The 21,753-nt window shown below is 51.3% G+C and overlaps 1 protein-coding gene and 2 non-coding genes across 14 annotated transcripts; all 3 read right to left on the bottom strand.

The window, feature by feature from the left end:
• Positions 1 to 155: 155 nt before the first annotated feature.
• EIF4G1 (eukaryotic translation initiation factor 4 gamma 1) lies at positions 156 to 19,881 on the bottom strand. Of its 12 annotated transcripts, none has more exons than XM_077879887.1 (34): positions 19,731 to 19,881; positions 18,854 to 18,910; positions 18,537 to 18,630; positions 18,152 to 18,238; positions 17,625 to 17,645; positions 16,866 to 17,042; positions 16,541 to 16,640; positions 15,310 to 15,422; positions 14,400 to 14,492; positions 14,126 to 14,192; positions 13,022 to 13,852; positions 12,637 to 12,725; positions 12,342 to 12,528; positions 12,116 to 12,249; positions 11,830 to 11,988; positions 11,477 to 11,665; positions 11,095 to 11,292; positions 10,731 to 10,877; positions 10,269 to 10,505; positions 9,961 to 10,065; positions 9,690 to 9,849; positions 9,391 to 9,491; positions 8,687 to 8,789; positions 8,337 to 8,439; positions 7,845 to 8,104; positions 7,617 to 7,735; positions 7,319 to 7,491; positions 6,673 to 6,798; positions 6,431 to 6,512; positions 4,580 to 4,678; positions 4,296 to 4,430; positions 4,104 to 4,185; positions 3,823 to 3,963; positions 156 to 786 (listed from the first exon to the last, which is right to left on the bottom strand). In XM_077879887.1, exons 3-34 carry the CDS (start codon positions 18,594 to 18,596, stop codon positions 602 to 604), a joined length of 4,863 nt encoding a protein of 1,620 aa, XP_077736013.1. In that variant the 5' UTR covers positions 18,597 to 18,630; positions 18,854 to 18,910; positions 19,731 to 19,881; the 3' UTR covers positions 156 to 601. The 12 variants fall into 12 exon arrangements, with proteins under 12 accessions (XP_077736013.1, XP_077736018.1, XP_077736015.1 ...); XM_077879892.1 differs by having other exon boundaries at positions 7,872 to 8,104; XM_077879889.1 differs by having other exon boundaries at positions 11,477 to 11,662.
• On the bottom strand, positions 9,566 to 9,641 carry LOC144302797 (small nucleolar RNA SNORD66). Its single transcript, XR_013369854.1, has one exon. It is a non-coding gene; the product is annotated as a small nucleolar RNA SNORD66 (small nucleolar RNA).
• On the bottom strand, positions 12,881 to 12,951 carry LOC144302798 (small nucleolar RNA SNORD66). Its single transcript, XR_013369855.1, has one exon. It is a non-coding gene; the product is annotated as a small nucleolar RNA SNORD66 (small nucleolar RNA).
• Positions 19,882 to 21,753: the final 1,872 nt, after the last annotated feature.

Below are 21,753 nucleotides of genomic sequence, written 5' to 3'. Positions count from 1 at the left end.
CCCTCCAATCCCCACAATCATGGACAGGGGAAGAGGCAAGAGGGGTGCCAGGTTACAGGAACAGTGCTACAGTGCCAGCTCTGGAAAGGAGGCTGCCCACCTATCCATACCCCTTCTCCAGAGGGAGCAGGCCATAAAGCAGAGAGGCAGTGAGCTTAATTGAATTCATGTTTAATAATTACAGGCACCGTGCCCCCCCCTTCCCCCTGCCCAGGCAGCAGCAGGGGTGGTGCAGGGGCTGGGGCATATGCCCCCAGCAGCGAGGACGGCAGTCCCATGAGTGATTTTCAGAAAATAAAAAAGGACCCCAGGGGCAGGCGGTGGTGCCCCCCCCCCAAGACACACCAAATTTCAAGACTTTATATATAATATATCTCTGTGCCCCAGGGGGAGGTGAGGGACACCTGGCAGCATCCTGGAGGGGGGGCCCCAGGCAGCCCCACGCCATCCTGCCTCTTCAGCCATTTTATTAGCTCAGACACATCGCACTACAGGCACCCACTGCCACCGCCGCCGCTGCTGCCGCCCCCCCTGCAGTCCGGGCGGCTGGCCGGGCCATCCGAGTGTCCATGGGGCTCCAAGTCCCCGGCCCCACCCGCCCTCAGTTGTGGTCAGACTCCTCCTCCTCCGCCTCACGAAGCCACTTGAAGAAGGCTGTGACAGATTTAAGGGCCACACCCTTGCCCTGTTGCTCAGCAGGGTCCTTGCTACTCTCCCAGCTGTAGAAGGCATCCTCTTTCACCACATCCTCGTCATACAGCGCATCAAAGAACATCCGAAGCAGGTCTGCAAGCAGGCAGGAAAACAGCAGTTAAGAGTTGTGCTGCCCACAGCCACCCCATTCCACTCCTGGGCTCCACTGTTCGAACAAGGGCCTGACCCACCATCCTGATATCTGTGTCTGACCATTCCAGAGTGACTAGGTGGGTCTCTAGAACAAGATGTTAATTTCATGATCGAAGAGACTAGTGCATAGTAACAAGTGACAGCAAAACCTTAAAACCTGTCCAAGATTCACCTCAGCAGCTTCACTCACAATATATTAAGAAAAACTATACAAAGAATTGGTACTCCTCATTTTGGGAATGATGTTAAGTCCCAGAACTATCACTCACCAAAGTCAAGGGTTTGTATCCTGGAACATTCAACAGCCCCCATCAAAGACCCTGGAAAACTATGGATCCCAATTTCTTCTCACTTTCTACACATCTCCTGAACATACATACCCTCTCTGGCCTTGACACTTAAATGTGCTGCATTCTTTCCCAGGAACATCCTTTCTCTTGTCACCTTCCCAGTGAATTTCTTTAGGCTCAACTCCAGCACCCCTTGCTCTGACCCTCTTTCTCCCCAACCTGGCTACTAATTAAGTCTTCCCAAGCACTTGTCCTATAAGCCCTGAACACAACCTATCCCAAAGCCCACACTTTTATAATCTTTCCAAAAGCAAAGGGACGCCAAGTTGTGAATATAATTTCTGGAATCTAGGCCTAGATGAAACACTGACAGCCATCTATGAGAAAGTGCAAGCCAGGATGTTTCTCAGGGTACACACATTCAAATTCACAACCACTGCTCTCCAGACCCACCCTACAGCAGCAGAGCATTTATCCCAAACTTGTGTTCCAAATCCCATGCACACCTACCCTGGGGATCCTACATAATCAATTATCCACTCTGCCCTATATTTTCAAGCCCAAGTTTATCCCATCTAAACACAAATGGGCCTCCTTTACAACCATTATCTCTTACACTCGAACAAAAGATTTTTGTCTTTGGACAAAAGATTATCTAAATCCAAAGACCTTGTCTACACTTAGCTATTTTCCTTTCTTCCTGTCTCAGTCAAGTATTACTCAGTCCTTTCCAATCCAGATTACCCTCTGCTCTACCAAATACTATTTATACCAGAGTGGCCTCCGTGTGTTTACACTCCAAAGGCCCTAAAATATTCAGGTCTGTTCCTATGAACTCTCAAGCAGCATCTACCATCATTGACCACTTCCCGCTCCTAAAATTACTGTCCTTTGTTCAAAGCGCCGTCTTCCTCTGATCCCTACCTGTGGGTCCTTCACTTCCCTCAATGTTCTATCCTAGGATCTCATCACTTTGTCTCAGGCAATCTATATCCTCTGGTAACTTGCACATGTATTACTCTGTGCCAGCTTCTCACAGATCAGCTGCCAACCCTGACCTCTTCCTTTCCAAATGAATTCCAATACCCAGCTGTCACCTGACATCTCTGATTACCTGGACCAGGGACCACAAAACTCAGTATGACCAAACTGGACTTGATCCAGTGTTCCTAACCCCATAGGGTAAATGGTACCACACTATCACCTCACCTGCTAAAAGCATCCTGAAAGTCATCCCTCTCTCATCACCTCTTTCTCTGACCCCAGTGTTACATTTTAACTGTAAGTACACCCTTCCTAGCTCCACTGCTACCAGCAAGTTTGAGCCACCAGCAACACAACCCGCTTCTAATTTGCCGCTCTTACCATGTTTACATTCATCCCATTTCAAACCACTCGTCCTACTAAATGGCCAGAATGAGCGAAAAACTAAAATCCCACAAAGCTTTCTCCTGTCCTTAAGCTGAAGGCTAAAACTCATCCCACAGCTCAGACAGCCCTGCATGACCTGGCCCCATGTCCATCTCTCCAGGCCCATCTTTCCTCACACACAACTGGCTGCTATGCTCAACCACACTGGCCTCCCTGAGCAATTCTTTTACCTTGTGTCAAGTCCTTTCTGCCTCAGGGCCTTCCTTTACACACAGTTTCTTCAAGTATCCCCCTCCCATTTGTCATTTGGCTGCCATTTTCAATTCCCACTCATTATCCCTTACACTAGGTGTCCCCAGAGAGCACCCCACAGGACCCATGTTCTAACACTCATCACCACTGTGTTGTTAGACTCCATGCCAACACAAGACCTGTGTTCAACTTAATCACTGCCAATGTCCCAGTGTCTTAGCACATACCTATTTGCCAAAGGCATAATCTCAGGCATGTTAACTAAGCCTCAGTCTCACAATATGGAAAAGGGGTAACAGCATCTACCTTAAACAACAGTTGTGAGAATTAAATGAAGGAAAGAAAAACCTCTCAGCCCCCTGCCAGACTGCAAGAGCATTCGGTACTTAGAAATCATTATTGCAGGCAGCCCGGGTAGCTCAGCGGTTTAGCGCCACCTTCAGCCCAGGGCCTGATCCTGGGGACCCGGGATTGATTCCCACGTCAGGCTCCCTGCATGGAGCCTGCTTCTCCCTCTGCCTGTGTCTCTGCCTCTCTCTCTCTGTCTCTCATAAATGAACAAAATCTTAAAAATAGAGAACTCAAAAAATAACTTAAAAAAAAAGAAAGAAATTATTATTGCAGGGCACCTGGGTGGCTCAGTCGGTTAAGCATCTGCCCTCAGTTAAGTCATGATCCCAGGGTCCTGGGATCAAGCCCCGTGCCGGCCTCCCTGCTCAGCAGGGAGTTTGCCTCTCCCTCTCCCTCTGTCCCTTCCCCTGGCTTGCTCGCTCTCAGAAATTAAAAAAAAAAAAAAAAAGCTGTATCACTTTTCACCTCCATGCTCAAGGCATCTAATAGCTGGCTAGGCACAAAAAGGGCAGTCAATTAACCTTCAAAGCTGAGTCTTAACTCCTTTCACTTGTAAGCAAGGAAACAAACAGTGCAGGGGAAAGCAAATAAACCACCAGGATGTTTTGCTCTCTGGGGACCACCCCCCTTTCTTGGGTTGAGACCTTTTCCACAACTGCCCCCTGCTCTCAGGCTATGCAACCACCCACACGCCCTGCAGCCTGATTCTTACTGGCAGGCTGTTCTAAGGTCACTACAAGGGCCTGGAGGGCATAGAGTGCCTGCAGCTCCTTCTGCTCATCACACAGGTATTTCTGTAGCAGTTTCGCTCGAGCTTTCAGCACCGCAACATCCACTCGGAGGGGCGTCTCAACTACAGGGAGGAAGACAGAGTTAAGTGGACTAATGCACCCTCACCCTGGTCCATAACTAGGAGGCAAAGACTAAAACTTCCCTCCCTCCATTTGTCCACTGGGCCCACCCTTGCCCCACCATCTCCCTGGCTCCTCTTACAGATAATTGCAGAATAGCAGACAGTTGTCATGAGGGCTCGAACTAGTGTGTTGGATGCTACCTGCTGCTCACTCAGGTTGGCCTGTGCAGAAGAGAAACAAATGACCCTAGAGTTCAGAACTATGCCCCTACCCGCACACCAAGAACTGCCTCTCCTTTATTCGTCTCTCCCAATACCCAGGAGAAACATACCTCTATCCAGTCAAACACCCGCTGGTTACTGCTGCCCTCCTTCAGCAGCTTCTCCAACTGTCTGTTCAGCTCCTCGGAGGAGAGCATCCTTTGGCCAGGGGCTTCTGACTCCTCACCCAAGGTATACTCCACCTTCTAAATAAGACCCACAGTCAGAAAAAAACAAACAAACAAAAAAAGACCCACAGTCAGGAGGTTAAGTGTACCACGTAAGTGTGCTGAAGCAAGAGGAAGAAGAATGGCCAGTCCCAAATGCTAGAATTAATCTAACTCTAGCCGCAAACCTGATCAGCGACGAATGCACTGACATCCTGGCCTTCAGGTAGGAATTCCTTCCAGCTGAGTCCAGCCTCTCGCCACATCATCCCCACCTTTTTGGGACCCTAGAAAATACAAGAACAATTTAGCAACCTTCTCTCCCTCCAAGACCTAGCTCTGCAAATGTCACCCAACAAATATTTACTACAAGGTCACTATGTGCCCACTAGGGGCTTCAGGATGTTACAGAAGTACCGAAAAGACACCATCTATCCATGCCTACAGGCTAGTACCAGATACAGATATCAGCCAATAATCACTCAAAGACACAAGAAATCACCTACCACAGTGCTAGGAAATGGCAAGGGCAAGGAGGAATAGCCTAAGAGCCTCTAGAGAAGAGGTCAATTAGCTTTCACAGGATTACCTTTACTGAGAAAGGTAAAACACCAAATCCAAATACCTCAACTTAAGCCTTCCACACTCCTCTACACTTCTTTTTCTAGAATAGCTTAGTTTTTCATTATTCCAAGCTATAACAAATGTTCATGAGACAGGACATCTCACAAATAATAAGCCTTTTTGGTTACCAAGTCCAAAAAATTTAAGCAGCAGATAAATCCCCCCACACAACCCCAAGGCAAATCAGAAATCCTCACAAACAGTCTGAGCCCATTTTCTGTGAAGGGACAAGAGATTCCAGAGGCATTACTCTATAATAACAGATATTCAGGGGTGCCTGGGTGGCTCAGTCAGTTAAGTGTCCGCCCTAGGCTCAGCTCATCATGATCTCAGGGTCCTAGGAACAAGTCCTGCCATCGGGCTCCCTGCTCAGGAGCTTCTGCCTCTGCCTCTCTCGATCTACCAAATAAATAAAATCTTAAAGTTCTATGTGTATAATAACAAATATTCAGAATGACATTAATCCTTAATAAGACTACCATACTTCACAAATTTTAAAAATGCTCATTCTGAGGCCACTAAAACGAAGTCCTCTCACAGTTGATATATTACATTTAAGCAAATGATCATGTCTTTTCTTTACTAACAGGGTAGCAATAACATATCCCACAACCTGCTGTACCACAGATTCAATGAAATACACACTAGTTCAACATGCCTCTCTCTTTTTTCAAATACAGACTATCCTAACACAGGTTTCTACCTAAAAGGATTAACAGAACACTGAAATAGCAATTCTTTTCCACTCATTGTCCAGGGCCCAGATCCTGGGGGCAGCTACTATACTCTATAAAGTGCTCTTCCCAGCTCTCACTGCCACAGAGTGCCCCGCCCACTGGCCTTTCCGGTCTCTCTGCTATGACATTTGCTAGATACCACTTAACTTTTACAAAGCAGTTTCAGCAACTTTCTGGGAAGCTTTGTCATGAACATTACCAAAGAGAAACTCCTTTGCAACCTCACAGTACTCAAGACACTCCATTTCTACTATTTTATTTCACGCTTTGCTTCACACTGTTTTTATTAAGCTGTCATTTCTTACTTTTCTCTTCCAGCCAGTTTCCTAACTGTGTTTTATTCAATGTGCTATCCCCAGTGCCTACTATGTGGTTGGTACATATTTAAAAAAATGTTAGTTGAATGAATGATTGATTGAATCAAAGAATCAATCAAGGGCTTAGGGTCTCAGACTGTCACTGTCCTCCAGTCTTAGCCAGAACTCATGACAGGAACTGGTCTGAGAGTGCCAGCGCCAGCCTCGACATTTCCTTTCTCAGGTACCAACACAGCACCACCCTCGCCATTAACCCCATCCCACCAAAGGACCATGAGCCATCAGGGTCACAGCAACTGGCCAAAAGAGCATGGTCGGAAGAGAAGTCTCTACACATCACCCCCAAAAGGCTCTTACTTACCATACTTTTGCATAGGAGCCCCAGGATCTCCAGCAACAGAGAAGCAGCTTTGCCCAGGGGTCTCAGAGGTTTTGTAATCTCCCTATAGAGAAAAAAAGGAAATTACAGAGTGTTAATGGCCCACTCAGTCAGTACACTGCCCCATCCCTCCCCAAATCCAGGCATTGAACCTGCCATATGTACTCCCCCTCCCCAGCTTTCTTCTTGTCTTTACCTCCCCTGAATCCCCAAAGGGGGCTTACCTGAACAGCTCCCCCATAGGTACCCCACCTTCCTGCAGAATGGGCGTTATGAGTTCTGCTAGGTAGAGCCACACGTGGGGGATGTCAATTTCCATGTCTTCAGCCAATTCTAAGATTTCATACAGCCTGCAAATGGAATTCAAAGTCAGGGCATTCTAGGGGCACCTGGGTAGCTCAGTCAGCAGAATATCTGATTCTCAGTAATCAGCTCAGGTCATGATCTTGGGGTCCTGGGATTGAGCCCTGTCTAGCTCCATGCTCAGTGGGGAGTCTGCTTGAGGTTTCTCTCCCCTTCTACCCCTCCTTCCACTTGCCTGCCTGCCCTCCCTCCCTCTCAAATAAAAATAAATCTTTTAAGGAGAAAGAAATCATACATTCTAGGAAAAGTAAGCTGGACCCCCACCATCCCTCTGTGGCAAGATGACATTGTTAAAGGATCCACTGTGGAGACCCTCAAGAACACTTCCTAGACATGGGGCAATTATCTCAAGCCAAGGCCACACTTTTGTCCTTACATGGTACACTCTACCCCTGCCAAAAGTAATGCTAACCGGGATGGCTATACTCTCATCCAAGGTTCCACAGATCCTACACAAAGAAAGGAAGTCTGTGGGATGTAAAAGTAGAAGGCCCTCAGAAGACATACCCTTGGTAGTACTGAGCAGTGGAGAGGTGCCCAGCAGAGAGCAGCTGGTGCAGCAGCCGCCCCATATGCTCACGAGCAATGGTGCTGCGCTCCAGTGTTGACTCAATGCCATGTCGCACAAAGATGAAGAGCAGGGAGGGTGAGGCCAGCTCCTGTACACACTGCACTGCCTCCTGCAGGAGTGTGGGCAGAAGGGAGAGGGCAGTCACTGTCTGGTCCTAACCCCACACTCCATGCATGTCAGCACATGTCCCTCCCTGGCCACCCTGCTGTCACTGAGACACCTCCCACTGCCTACCTTCATATCATTGAGATGGAGATATTCCTCAATGATGGCCTTGGATTTCTTCTCCAGCTCTTCCTCAGAAAGCGCAGCTTTCGGGGGACTCACTGGGGGCAGGGTGGCTTCTCGCTTCACTGAAGGGGGGAGAAACAGATCAGAGACTCTTCAGTTCCAATTTTCCTAGCAAGAAAGACCTGGAGCTCTGAAGACTGGAGGCTGGCTAGTCCCAAACCCACACCTTACCTTTCCCTTCCTCTCCCGGTCCCTTACCGGCATCCCGCCCACGGTCCCGATCCTCTGTGAGGCTAGCTGCCTTGCGCAGTCCCTCAGGCTGGGAGGGCCGCTCTCTACTTCGCTCCTCCACTTCCTTGCTGAAGCTCCGCTTGGTGGCAGGTGTCCGAGAGCGATCGAGGCGGTCCCCACGGTCACCTCCCCGTTCACTCCGCTCTAGGCGGTCTCCCCGGTCCCCAGCTTTCTCACCTCTTTCCCGACTCAAACTACTCCTGGAGAAAAAACAGGCATGTCACCTCTCACCTGTACTGCCTAGGCACTCTCCTGTAGAACTTTCCAACAAGCTCAGCAATCATCAGGCATAGTTCCTGGAATCTGGAAGGTGCCCCCATCTAGCCATGGACTATGAGCATTACAGATGTGAGAATTCCTATGGCAACCACCAAAGCCCAATCCCAGTACTCCCCACGTGAAAAACAAAGACACTCGCAGGGGAAGCCTCACCTCTGTACCACACGTCTGCTGTCTGTGCTTTCTGTAGGTACTGCTTGTTGAAGGGCTGAGAAGCGGTTCAAGGTACTAGTAGCTGGACGAGCAGCTTCTGATGCTGGGGAGGCAGAAAGCCCACATCAAAATCTCTTCCTACTTTCTTCCATTCCATCTCCTACTCGCCAGTTTAGGACACTTGGTCCTACTCCCAACATGAACACAGTTCATTCAGTCCCCCTCGTCCCAAGCATAAGCCTCCTGTTATTACCCAACCACTTTGTACAAAAGCCTCTCCTACAAATAAGGCTCTGCCCTCAAATAAGAGGATTCCTAGGCCCCCAGCTCCTTACGATGGCCTCAAGTACCTGCATCAGAGGGCTTGGCTCCTGAGCCTCCACTGCTGCCCTTGCCCCAGCTCAATCGCCCTCCAGGTGCAAAGAGCTGGTTGTTAGAATCAATGGAGCCAGGCTGTGGAAGGAAACGGGAGTGGAGTGGAGCATCAGTCTGATCTGGCCAAAGCCCATAGCTACACAGTAGCAAATGGCGTAGACCAGGAGCCAGGCAAACTTTTCCTCTAAAAGGCCAAATAGTAAATACTTAAGGCTTTGCATATCATATAGTTTCTATTTCAACCATTCCACATGGCCACTGTAGCACAAAAACAGTCACTCGCAATACTTAAGGGGAATGAATTTGGTCATGTTTTCTAATAAAATTATGCATGCTGAAATTTACATTTTGAGTAATTTCATTACTCAAATAATCCATTTTATTTTTTTCAACAGTTAAAACTGTAAAAGCCGCTTCTTAGCTGTGGAATGTAGAGAAGGAATGGGACAGATCTGCTGTGCGAGTTTGCTGGCCCAGACAGATGTGAATACATCTTCTTGAGCTGGCAGTCCTGTCTCTAGGAGTCTAACCAGTTAGTCCAAGAGGAAAGCCATCACCTTTTCAACCTCAGAAGTAAGGAGATAAAGATCCAAATCTATGTTCAATGCCAACTGATCCCTCTTTTCCCTCCAATGACCACTACCACTAGGTAGTGACGCCCTCCAATACGCCCCCCTACCTTCGTGATCTTGGTGAGTCGTGAGGTGTCGATAGGGCGGCTGCCCTTGCTGATGGGGACTGTGTTCCAGCCACCATCATCCACAAGTGGGAGGCCACGACCTGGGACAAAGAGTATATTACAATAATGAGTAACTCCTAGCCCCCCGATCACCTGGGGCTACCCCCAGACCCCCTTCCTCAGATCCTCAGTTCCATCATGTGGTCTCAGTGGCCCAGACACGTGGCACTAACAAGAAGTCATCAGTGGAAAGTTTAACCCCTCACTCTGCCCCCTCGTAACCGGAGTCCCAAACTCACTAATGGGTGGGCCTGGAGGGCCACCCCGACGCTTGTCACTGCCCTTGGCCATTAGCTGCTGCACTTTTACGTGCTCCCAGTGCTCCTCCATCTCAGCCTCCTTGTGGATCTGGTCAATGGTCTTGGGACCCTGGTCCCCACGGCGTGGCACCCAATTGCTCTGTGGGGACAGAATGCCAGTCACAAGGTAATCATATCAGAGGGCCAGACCAAGCAATGTTGGATACGCATACAGGCAGCAGACCAGCAGTGAGAAGGAGAGGACACACACCCGTCGCAGATCCAGCACGTCTTGCAGCATAAAGCGGATTCGGGATGAAGTCTTCTTTTCCTTAATGATTTTTTCCATCTGGTTGAAATACTGATCCATTCGGGGCTAGGAAGAAGCAAAAGGATCAGGTCAGGAGCTTGTGACACCTTACCTTCAACTGTAGGCCCGGCCCCTCTTTAGACCCTCAGGTCCATCACTGTAGCTCGATGACTCACACCCGGCAGCCCAACAAGGAGTCTGTCAGTGGACAGCAAGCCCCAGGCACTTGGCACTTCAGCCTGTCCCATTCCCCAACCCAAGACCCTCACCTTGGCTTTTTCAAAGTCCAGATCTTTGCCAATGGTAGTGAGCAGACGACAAAGGCATTCAAGGGACTCTTCATCATGATTCTTAAGTAGTTTAACCACACAGTCATGCATTATAGCCTCTGTTAACATCTTCAACTTAAACAACTCCCCAATAAACTTGATATTCCCTAAAGAGCGCCGCCGGGCTATGTCTCGAGCCTCTTCCAACTCTTCCTTCAAGCGTCCTCGTTCCTCTGCCTGACAGTTATAGGACAAAAATCCATCAAAAAGGTACCTAGCCACTGGGCTAAAATCCTTCTCTCCACTATCTAGATTCCTAACCCCAGCAGCAAGTATTCCTGTCTTAAGGCAGAGAAAATCCCCAAAACACCATCACCCCCAACTTCCATTTACTTCCCCACCCCCTATTCTATAGCAAAGTAGCATCTGGGTGGACTGTGGGGTTAGTGGGTTTTCTCTCACCGTGGCAGCTTCATCCATCTCTTTTTGCTTCTTCTCAAAAACCTCATCATCATCTTTGTCTTTTTCAAACTCTTTCTGACATCGATTCAACAACAGTTTTCGGAAGTTCACAGTCACCGTTGGCTTTTCTGTAGTGGGCACTTTCAGCTGTATGTCAAAGAGAGTATCACGTTAGTCCTGAGCAGGTAGGCCCTCCAAAAGTCTTTAGCTATCTAACCCAGGAAGATCCTCAGCTCCCACTCTGCCACCGCCTGGCTGCCGTTAACAGCGCAGGCTGGAAGAGAACCAAGAAGCTGGACTCAAGGAGTCTTAGGAAGAGAAGTAGGAAACTAGACCACAATGTTTAGTAACAATGGAAACTAACCGCCATGAGGCAGCGGCACATGTTGGCATAGGCCACAGAGAAGTTGGGCTCTGAAATGGCCTTCTCGAAGATGAGGTCAATGACCCCTTTGAGGCGTTCCTCGGTGTCAATGGCCAGCTGCGTCACCTGCTTCATCAGCTGCTGGAACATCTGGGGTGTCAGCTTATTCAGGATGGAGCGCACCCTGCGGAACAGGTCCTGGTAGAGGGAACAGAGAAGACACAATCCAGTGAGGTTCTCAGAAGAGGTCGCTGGGAGGGATGAGAATGGTAAGGACTCAGATACTGGTGATAAGGAAGACAGAAATGAAGAGGACAAAATTGGCTCAGAGGACAGACTTTGAAGAGAAGACATGGAGAGCAAAAACAGCACTGATCATTACCTGGGTTTTGCTGCCATCAGCATCCTCTTCCCCTCGATCCTTATCAGCGGCTGTCCGCTTGCTGCTGGGCTTCCAGGCTTTCTCTGCTTTGTTCAACTTTATATCTTCAGTCATTAACACTGTGGCAATGATCTTGCGGGGTTCCTTTCGGGGGCCTTGCTGAGAGCGCCGGGGTCCCAGACCAGCCTGCTAAGCAAGGGGTGAGGACGAGTGAAGACACAGAGCTAGTCAGCACAATCTGTGACACCGCCACCACACATCACTAAGGCAAATATCCTCCTTCTCCCCAAAAGACAAAGGAGCCATCCCCCAACTACCCTTGACCATCCGCCCCTCTCACCAGTCCCACTCACCGGCCCTCGGGGCAGCTCCCCACCTGGCCCACCCCTTGGGGGCCCACGGTTGCTAAGGGCTGGTCGGCCAACGTTGGCAAAGGAAGGGATGAAGTCTGGACCACAATTTATGCCTTGAAGTTTCGTGGGATCCAGTGGCCGCAGTGGTGTTTTATTGGCCTGCAAAGAAGACAGGGAAGGCATGAGAAACAGACTAGGGCTCTTGACTACTCTTTCAGGACCTCAGGCTCCTCTCCTCCCCTAGCCAGCCAGCCCCAAATGACTCCTCCCCCTCAAGCCTACCAACCTTATCCAACACCACATCACTGATATGGGGCAATCCCTCCGGCTTCTGCATACTGGCAAAGATGAACTGAAAGCCAAGCAGGAACTCACGGTCATAACGCTTTTTCTCCTCAAGGTTTAGAGGCTTCCACTGATCTACGAGGAAGACGAGATGAGCGAATCATACCTTTGTCTCCCGGGGCCCTGGCAAGAATACCCAACCCTGCTCAGCCCTTCCTTCAGCATACCTGACTTATACTCATACTTCTGTTCCCCGGGCTGGATGTTCTCAGCATTGTGAATTTTGTCTTCCTTTGAATCCCAGGTCTCGTCTGCTTCCTCAGGCCTCGGCGGTCCACTGCTGCCCTCAGGCTCCGGGCCAGGACTAGTGCCAACAGGAGGCTGATTTTCCACTTCTGGTACTCCTGGGCTCACCTGTAGGTCACACGTAGGACACGTAGGATATTTCATTTTGGTTGCAGTATGACTAGTGTTCATACCCAAACTCTGTCCTCTCCCCTCCATTACTTTCTGCTCCTTTACCTCCTTGAAGGCATCTAGAAGGTCTCCCACAGCCTCCTTCTTATTGAGCTCCTTAATTTTCCGTCTCTTCTTTGGCACAGACACCGCCACTATTTGGGAGGTTAAAAAAAAGAAAAAAAGTGGGAATAATTTATGGAGTACCCCTACTCCCTGGGGAAATAAAAAGCAGCAGCTACTCCACAGTATTTCATCTTTCCATCATACCCACTCCAGACTATTAAAATCCCTTAATCTTGGAATTTTATCTCTTAGGTTCATCAAAGGGTTTCTATGACCCAGACACAGTGCCACACAATTGAGAGATCATCAATGAAAAGAAAGAAAAAGCAAAAAACAAAAAACACCTTTCAGCCCAACCCACTTGCACCATCCAGCCACACCTTACCTTGGGTGGTAGCTGCTGCCTCTAAATTCTGAGACAGGTGGGCTGCAACAGGGGTGCTCTCTGGGGGGAGAAGTTCCTCTCCTCCCTTCTGAGCCTCAGCATCTCCAGCTTCTCCTTCTTCCTCCTCTTCTTCCTCTTCCTCCATTTCCTCCTCCTGAGCTGGGGAAGTAGCTGGAGGAGCCATAGCTGGAGTGGCAGAGAGGACGGTGGGGGGAGCCACTGATGCTGTAACCTCCTTGGCCTGCTCCTTTGGCTCACTGACTGGGCTTAAGTCCACAGCTGGTGGCGAGGGGGCTCCGTTGAGCAGTTCCTCAGGTTGGGCAGTTGGAGCAATGGGCGTGGGGGATTCGGAAGGACAAGCTGGGGGAGGGAGAGGAGCAAGCTCTGGGCTCGACTCCACCTCTGGTTCCAGATCCTCAGATGGGACCATGCCATTAGGTTCAGGAAGAATTTCCTCTTTGTGAGATGCAGAGGGAGTGGGAACCTGGAGAGGACTGGAAGAGAACTCAGATTCTGGAATCGGTTTGCTAAGTGTCACTTCTACTTCCAGTATGGGTTCAGCGAGGGGAGTGGGTTCTGGAGAGAGGCAATATGGCTCCCCAGTTTCACGGGGCATGGGGGTGGATTCTTCTACAGACATTTGGATCATCCCCGTTGTCACAGTGTCCCCAGGAATGGAGAGGACTGCGAGATTAGGCTCAGACCCCGGTTCCAAGATTGGGGGTGGTGATGGGGTCGGACAAGGTGATGAAGGCTGGGATTCTGAAGGGCTGTGTTCTGGGCCAGGCAACCCCGGCCGGCTCCCAATGATTGCTCCCTGGGACCGGTCATCTACACCACAGGAAAGACAAATCATTAAAGGCAGGTCACTACTTTTTTCCTCCTCCTGCCAGCCAAGACATTCCCAGCCTAATACCCCTGCAACATTCTCCTACCTAAGGCCTTTCCCCTTCTCACCCCAAATCTGGCCCACTTGCAAAATCCCACTACCTAAAACCCAAGTCATTCTTCTCTGGCACCCAGGTCAAGTTATCTACCTCCTTAGCATTTGAAATAGTCACACTCCTTTTCCCCATAAAAGCTCTGCCCCACCTGCTTACCTACCTGGCCGGACAACAACAGCAACCTGGGGTGTCTCCCCATTAGCTTGAGGCTCCAGACCACCTCCCGTCTGCAGGACACAAAGGGTTACCAAAGTTTGCCCTGAAGAGGCCCACAACCCTTCTCTATTAGAGCCATTTCTACTTTCACTCTGCCTAAAAATCCACGGAAAACAGGGAAATAAATCCTTTCATTGAAAGAGAAGATCAAAGAACGTGGGAACTCAGGTCAGAACAGCCATCCTAGGCAAGAGCCTCGCTCAAAGATCAGACAATACCTGGGGAGGGGTGGGTGTGGAGGCGGTGCGGGCCCCAGACATGATCTCCTCCGTGATATCCTTCCCTCCTTGGTTTGGATCTCGAATTCGGATCTGGGGAAAGAAAGCTCCGGGATGAGTGGAAAACCAGGAGGAGCCCACCTCTCCACCCTGCCCCACTCCTAAGACTCTAGGCCAACCCCCCACCCCCCACTGGGTAGCAGGTGGGTGGGTGCCAGAAACCCCATGAGTTCTACTGTTAACCCATCTAGCTAATCTTGTACTCCCTACCTTGGCCCCCACCCCTAAGAGACTCTTGACCTCACAGAGCAGTCCTGTACATCACAATGCCCCTCCCTCCCTCAGCCCTGCGCCACCAGCAGTCCCCAAGTCACTGGCTGCACACCATGGGTCCCAGGACCCCCATCTAGCACCCAAGCAGCTCACTTGTGGCTAGTCGGCCTGATCTCTGGGGGCAGGGCCCAGATCCAGTGGGTGGAGCCAGGGTGACTCAGCGGCTTCCCCAGCCCTGGCACCCTATTCTGGGCACCACGCCCAGGGCTTGAGGATTGAGCAGAGGCGGAGGCCTCAAGAGCTTCCAGGACTGGGAGGTGGGGGGTGGGGCCACAGAAAACAAACCATTTCCAAGACAAGCCACCAGAAACCCAAAACCAAGCACAGATCTTATGGACCCCCAGAACCTGGGTCTCTCAGGAACTCCTGCAGCACTAGCCTCCTCAGTCTTCCATGAGCTACTTCTACACTGAAGTCTTAGTACCTTACAAAGAATCTGAGCGCTTCACAAACCTCCATTCTCTAACCACTCCCAGCTGAAGCTCTCCTTCCTCAACTTTCTGCTCCCTGACCCACAATGCGCTTGACCTTGATTCTCCCTTTCCCAGATGTCCCAGAGCCCCTTGCTGTTACTCACGGTCTTCCGCTCCCTCTTGGGAGCAATCTGGGGTGGCTGGTTCATCAAAACTGAGGCGGGGGCCACACCAGTGGGAAACTGCTGCACACCCTGGGCTGGGTAGTAGGCGCCAGCTTGAGGGGCAGGGGGACAGACACAGAAATGAAGAATGGTGGCAGCGTCAGGGCCCAACCATATACAAATGCCTGCTTGAATACCTCACACCTCCCATCTCAGAACCTCTCATCACCCACAGTCGGCCCCTTGCCCTGCCCCACCCGCCTCCCCAAGGGATTTAGGTGTCTATCAAAGCTGGGGAACCAGTCTGAACTGCGTTTACAAGAATTCCTGACACTGCCATACACACACCTTGTAGGCAGGCACTCCTTCTCCACCACATACCAGCTACCACTAGCAGGACTTCTGTTTCTCTTCTACCCTAGAAGGTATTATGTATGCCCCCCACCCCACCCCCAGCAACACACACACATGTATTCTGAGGGAGCAGTAACTACTTAACCTGAAACAGAATCAGGTCTTTGGCTGGGAATGAGAAAAACAGATTTGCCAACCCTGTTCCACTCAACCTGAGTCCAGTTCCAGTCTCCAGCCCTTTGCTAAGGGGCAAGGAAACAAAGAGTAACATTATGAACCAGGCCCAGGATGTGGAAAAATTAATTCCTTAAAGCAATGGTCTCCAAAATGGGATGTGTTCTTTAATCTCATCCATAATCTCCACTTGTTTTTGACAAGGAACATTAAGTGTGTTGTTTAAATGATGCATATGTATAAACAAACAAAAACATACATGTATTAGAGGTACATACTCAAAATTTTTCCTGATGATCAAAAAATTTTGGAAACCACTGCCATAAAGAACAGACTAATCCTTTCCTAGAATATAAATGAAAAACAGCTACAAAAACTTCCCAAATTCACGTTACATGGGCTCCCACCAACCACGGAACAAGTGTCACTGGGAATGTTTATTAACAGGCCCCTCAAACTTGTATCTGATCCTATATTCTTTGGCATGGCAAGGAATTCCAACTCTCATCAATAGGATAAAATGCTCCCTGCTCCACCCCCCCTACGCACCCAACACCAGTTATATATTAAGCACCAATCTCTACTACCTACTAACCCTATCATTTTTAGATCAAGAAATAAGGCTAGGAAGGATCTAGGAATTTGTAGGTGAGTTTAGGTGCTCCCTGGGACTCACTCTCACCTGACTCCTTCCCCTGCTTACCGTAAGTCCCAAACTCTGTAGGGCTTGCACTCGGATAGAAGCCTGGGGCTCCTGGCTGTACAGGATACTGCTGTGTCGGGACAACATATGTGGAACGCCCCTGGTGGGGAAGGGGGAAGAGGAGGGGAGAGGAGTTGAGGGAGCTATGAGTACCCTATCAGGCCAAAGAGAATGCAGAGCAAGACAGGACAAGCCAACTGTGGGCAATGACCAGAAGTAGTCCCACCTCTGGAGAAGAGATGGGACTGGAGGATCAGGGTAAAGGGAGAGGAGGATTGAGGTTTAAAGGTTCCATGGCTTCCAGCCCCCAAGCCTCCAACCTCACCTGTCCAGGGATGTAGTAGGCCCCTTGGGAGGCTGAGTAGGAGATCTGGGAAGGGATCATCATTACTTGGGATCCAGCAGGGTAGACATGGGCAGCTGGGCCAGGGCGGGCGGGGGCTGCACTCTGCACTCGGGTGGCTGCACTGCTCGGGGGCTGGGCCCGGCTAGGGTAGAAGTGCTGTCAAGAGGGAGGAAGGCAGTTGGCGTTGGGAAAGGGAGGAAGTGGACATCCAAAATGGCCACTCCGCCATGTCTCTAGTCTGGAGAAAAATACTGGGGGCTTTGGAGCACGGGGGCCAATCCTCACCCACTTAACCAAACTGATGGTTAGGTGGCCTCTTGTACTCACACATACCCTCCACACTGAGGTATGCGCTTTGCACTCCACGAATATTTACTCCCTCACTACCGTGAATGCTCATGTCACCTCTACCAGGCTACCCCTCTGCAAAGGCTTCCTAACACCCAGATGCATCATGCCCAAGTAAAGCCCTTTTGAGCAACATACTCCCCAGCATGCATTGCTCCACCCTAAGGTACAGAGGAGCTAACCACTAACATGCAACAATCTCCCAGTTCCCAGATTTGCAATCTGCAAGATCTAGCCTCTAGCATGCATCAGTCAGTGTCAGACTGAGAACCTTAACAGCAAACATGTCCCCACCCTGAAGACCCCCCAGTCCCTGTGTCTAGCCCTTGACTAGGGTAGAGGTGAAGGGTGAGACCGTGAGAGGGTCCAGAATTAGCAAAGGGGTATTACCTGCAGAGACCTGAATCCTCCCTGAGAGCACATGGGGACAGGAGAGAAGAGAATTATCCCCAAGGTGATGAGAGAGAAAACAATGAAGGAAGTAGGACAAGAATGTCCCCACTTAGTGAGGAAGAATTTAGGGAACAGAGAAAGGCAAGAACCAGATGGAGTGTTTATCTCGCCACAGTCCAAAGAGAAAGAAGGGAAGGGGAGCGGAGCGGAGCAATCACAACCTCCCAGGAAAAGGAGGAAATAGGAACAGGAGTTGGCAGCAGGGCCCGAAGCGCTGCTCCCAATTCTCAAGGCACCAGGACCCCTAGTAATGCCACCCCCACCGACTACATACTCCCCAAGGGGCCAGCCACCGTAAGTAATCAACAGCACAAAGTGCAGAGCCGCATGAAAGAACACAGAGCAACTGTCAGGAAATTGGGGCAGGTACAGGGCCTCCACAGTTTCCATCCTCGGCCCAAACTGGCCTAAGCTTTCCATGGCTCCCACCCAGGCCCCCTACTCCCCTCCCCAGAGCCCCTCACCTGGCGGGGCTGAGAAGGCGTGTTCATTTGTGTCGCTTGTGGCGTACTGAACACCACCGGTGCTGTCTGCCCCGGGGGAAACGCAGGCTGAAGGGGGGAGACCAGAGTTCAGCAAGAGGGGAAACCCGGGTGGGGCAGAAACCTAAGCTGGTAAAGTAAGGGGAGCAGACCTGTGGCAAGAGCTTCAGCAGTCCACATGCCCCCTCTTCCCCATGACAGCCCCTGGGAACAGCCCAGGGGCCCTGTCTCAATTTGGCAGCAGGAAGCTGCACTTTGCCCTGACACAGATGGGGGTGGGAAAATCCAGAGGTTGGAACCTGTTCCTGACCAGCTGCCTGATCTCCCCCACCCCCACCCCAGTCTCTGCTAATTCCTCCCTAATTACCTGCGGGAGTCCAGGGGATGGGGCAGGTGGGGGGCCTGTGGGCTGTGGAGCTTTGTTCATTTCATTTGGTGCCACATCAGGGTCCCCCCAGCACCTGTTGGGAAAGAGTGGAGCTCGGAAAGGGGAAGGGACCCAAGCTGAAGGCAAGCGGAGTGGGGGAAGGGTTGAACCAAGGGCTGGGTCCCACACCGAGTCCCGGAGGTGCGACCGGGGTGAAGGAGCAGAAAAGATCCAGCTTACGTCCCCACCAACACGTTGTCAAACCCGCATCACCTCCAACCACCCCCCTGGTCTGCTCAAACAGCCCCCTCACTCACCCCCTCGGTTAAGAATAAGTCCACGGTGCGGCCTACAGGTTCTGGGCATCCGAGGGCCTGGGGTTGGGAGGTGAGGGGTATCAACCTGGCTCCGCGGGGCCCAAGACCAACCAGACCGGAAATTCCAGGTCTCGCTGGCACCAGGCTCCCGGATCACAAACGGAGCTAGCAGCTTCGGCCGTGGTGTCCCCACCCCCCACCTGGGGACACCGGGTTCGGGGCCAGGCCCGGGGGCACACAAGGCACGCCTGCTGCGGGTGGCCGCGGGGGCGCCCGCACGGGGCCGGTCGCGAGGCCTGCCGCCGCCCAGGACTGGAGGCCAGGAAGGGCGGGAGTCGGGCCCTAAAAGGCCAGGCGGGCGGCGGCCGAAGAGAAGCCGGTTCCTAGCAAGCGAGGGTCGGCCCGGAGGGCGGGCGGGGCCGGGGGCTCCTCCCTGCCCGCCGCTGCCGCCTCCCTCCCCTGCGCCCTCCCTGCGCAGCGCCGGCCAGTGCCAAAGAACAACGTGTCACTTCCCGGCGGCCGGGCCGCAAAGGGGGGAGGGGGCGGTGGGCCGGGAGCCGCGGTGCCTGCGCCCGCGGGGCCCCCTCGGGTCAGGCCGGGGCGGCACCTCGCGGCCGGCGAACCCGGCGCCCCAGCAGCCCGCGGGGACCGCACATTCCGGCCCCGCGCTCCCCCACCCCCACCCAGCAGCCAGGCCGGGCCAGGCCGGGCACACGTGGGCCAGGGATCGGGCCCTGGCGGGCCGGGGCCCGGGCTTGGGCCGCGGGGCCAGGGCGCCGGGGCGGCGGCGCAGGGTGGCCGGTCCCGGCCCGGATGGCGGCGGATGCGGGGGGAGGGGGTGGGGGGGCCGGGTCGGGCCCGGACATGGCGGCTTTACCTTCAGTCTCCTTCAGTCCGCGCGGCCGAGCCCCACGCAGCCGCACAGACGTAGTCCACAACCATTTCCGGCTCCCCGCACAGATCCCGCTCGGCGGCCACCGCTTCTCCGCAGGCGCAGCCGGCGCCCCCACGTGACCGGCGCAGGGGGCGGAGCCGCGCCCGGCGCCGCGGAGTACGGCCCGCTCGCCCCGCCCCGTCACGTGACAGCCGCTGCCCGCCCCCTTGTCCCCTCCCGAACTTTGGAACTTCCAGACCGACCCCCCTCTGCGTCTCTATTCCGCGGTTCTTTTAGTTCATTCATTCTTTGAACGGGCATTTATTGAGTGCATGCTAAGTACCAGGCGAGGTGCTGGCGGGGGAGGGAGGGCGTGCTGAGAATGCCGAGATTTGTTACTCGGTCCTGCCTAAATAAGTCACGATACAAATGCGCAAAGAAGTACACACTGGGCAGCCTTTGAAAATAAAGCGATTGAAATACTTACTAAGTTGAATGCGAGGCTAAAAAGGATTGAAACATTTTAAGGAACTAGTTAAGAGTCGATCTTTTGCTTTACAGAGATCAGCCACTCCCAGGGAGGGACAGAAGTCAGTCACGGAAAATTCAGAATAACGAAGGAAGAAGTAATCCCAAAATTCCTGCCCTGCAGCCAAAAGACTTTTGGCACCCGGAGGAATCGCCCTAGAGCCAAATCCAGGTACTCAGATATCCCAGGTTTTAATCCAAACCCTACTTCCTGGCCAGGTCACTTACTACCTACTATTACCTATTCTTGTAAAATGGGAAGGCTGGAAACCAGGCAGTCTGGCTCAAGTCCGAGCTTTTAACCGCGGTGCTTTCTCTCACAATAACATCCACACTATTGGATTGTGAAGATTAGAGTTAATTTATGTGAAAAGGGCTCGAAACGGTGCCTATGTGCTTACATACGTGGCAAAGACACTCTTGTGCACGATCTGTGGGTGTGCATGTGTGTATGTGCACACATACAATCTCAGAAGAAAACATTTTCTCTGTACCAATGATAATGTGGTCAATTAATATATATGACCTATGTGATCTCAATCTTCACAATTTTCTATAAAAACAGATTGCATTGGAGCACCTGAGTGGCTCAGTGGTTGAGTGTCTGCCTTTGGCTCAGGCGGTGATCCTCCTGTCCTGGGATCGAATCCCACATCGGGTTCCTTGCAGGGAGCCTGCTTCTCCCTCTGCCTGTGTCTCTGCCTCTTATTTATTCACAAGAGACAGAGAGACAGAGAGAGAGGCATGAGTGAATTATTCACTCTCATGAGTGAATAAATAAAATCTCTTAAAAATTGTGTTGTTCTTACCGCTGTATATGAGGACCTGGAGCTCCAAAGGACAGCAAAATAAATTCATGCAGGAGGAATCATAGTGAGTGAAAATGCAGATCTAGCGTTCTCTGACTCTTCATTCTGTGACTACTCTTCTCATTTCTTTCTCCCTAAGCAAGCTAATATATAAAAATCAATTACTGCCCACCTGCCAATCTGTTCCTAACCTGAAACCTATCTCTCGAACTCCAGTTACAACAAGGTACCACTCCACCGGATCATCCCACCGGCATCTCAAGTTGTGTATGCCCACACAGGAACCTGTCATCTCTCCTTACTCAACGGTCCTTCACTGCAACTTTGTACATGTTAGTGCCCATGTATTCTTTTTTAATATTTTATTTATTTATTTATCAGAGATTCACAGAGAGAGGCAGAGACATAGAGGGAGAATCAGGCTCCTTGTAGGGGGCCCAATGTGGGACTCAATCCCAGGACCCCAGGATCACACCCTGAGCCGAAGGCAGATGCTCAACCACTGAGCTACCCAGGCATCCCCCTGTATTCTTTTTTAATGAGTAGTGCCCAACCTGAAAACCTAGGATTCATCCTACATTCCTTCCCATCCATGTACTACCTCTAATCAGTCACTAGGTCCTCTTGGTATTTGCATCAAATTCAAGTCCTATTGATTTTACTTTTTTTTTTTTTAATTTTATCTTTAA

Source organism: Canis aureus, chromosome 31 (assembly GCF_053574225.1).
Source record: "Canis aureus isolate CA01 chromosome 31, VMU_Caureus_v.1.0, whole genome shotgun sequence".
NCBI lineage: Eukaryota > Metazoa > Chordata > Mammalia > Carnivora > Canidae > Canis > Canis aureus.
This window is presented reverse-complemented; position numbering and strand designations above follow the sequence as displayed.

Bases quoted from the DNA above. Each gene is read 5' to 3' on its own strand.
- EIF4G1 (XM_077879887.1), bottom strand. From the start codon at position 18,596: ATGAACAAAGCTCCACAGCCCACAGGCCCCCCACCTGCCCCATCCCCT. The intron at 12,529-12,636 runs GTAAAGGAGCAG...TGTGACCTACAG, and splicing joins TTCTAGATGCCTTCAAGGAG to GTGAGCCCAGGAGTACCAGA. The intron at 4,431-4,579 runs GTTTGCGGCTAG...GGTCTTATTTAG, and splicing joins GTGCATTCGTCGCTGATCAG to AAGGTGGAGTATACCTTGGG.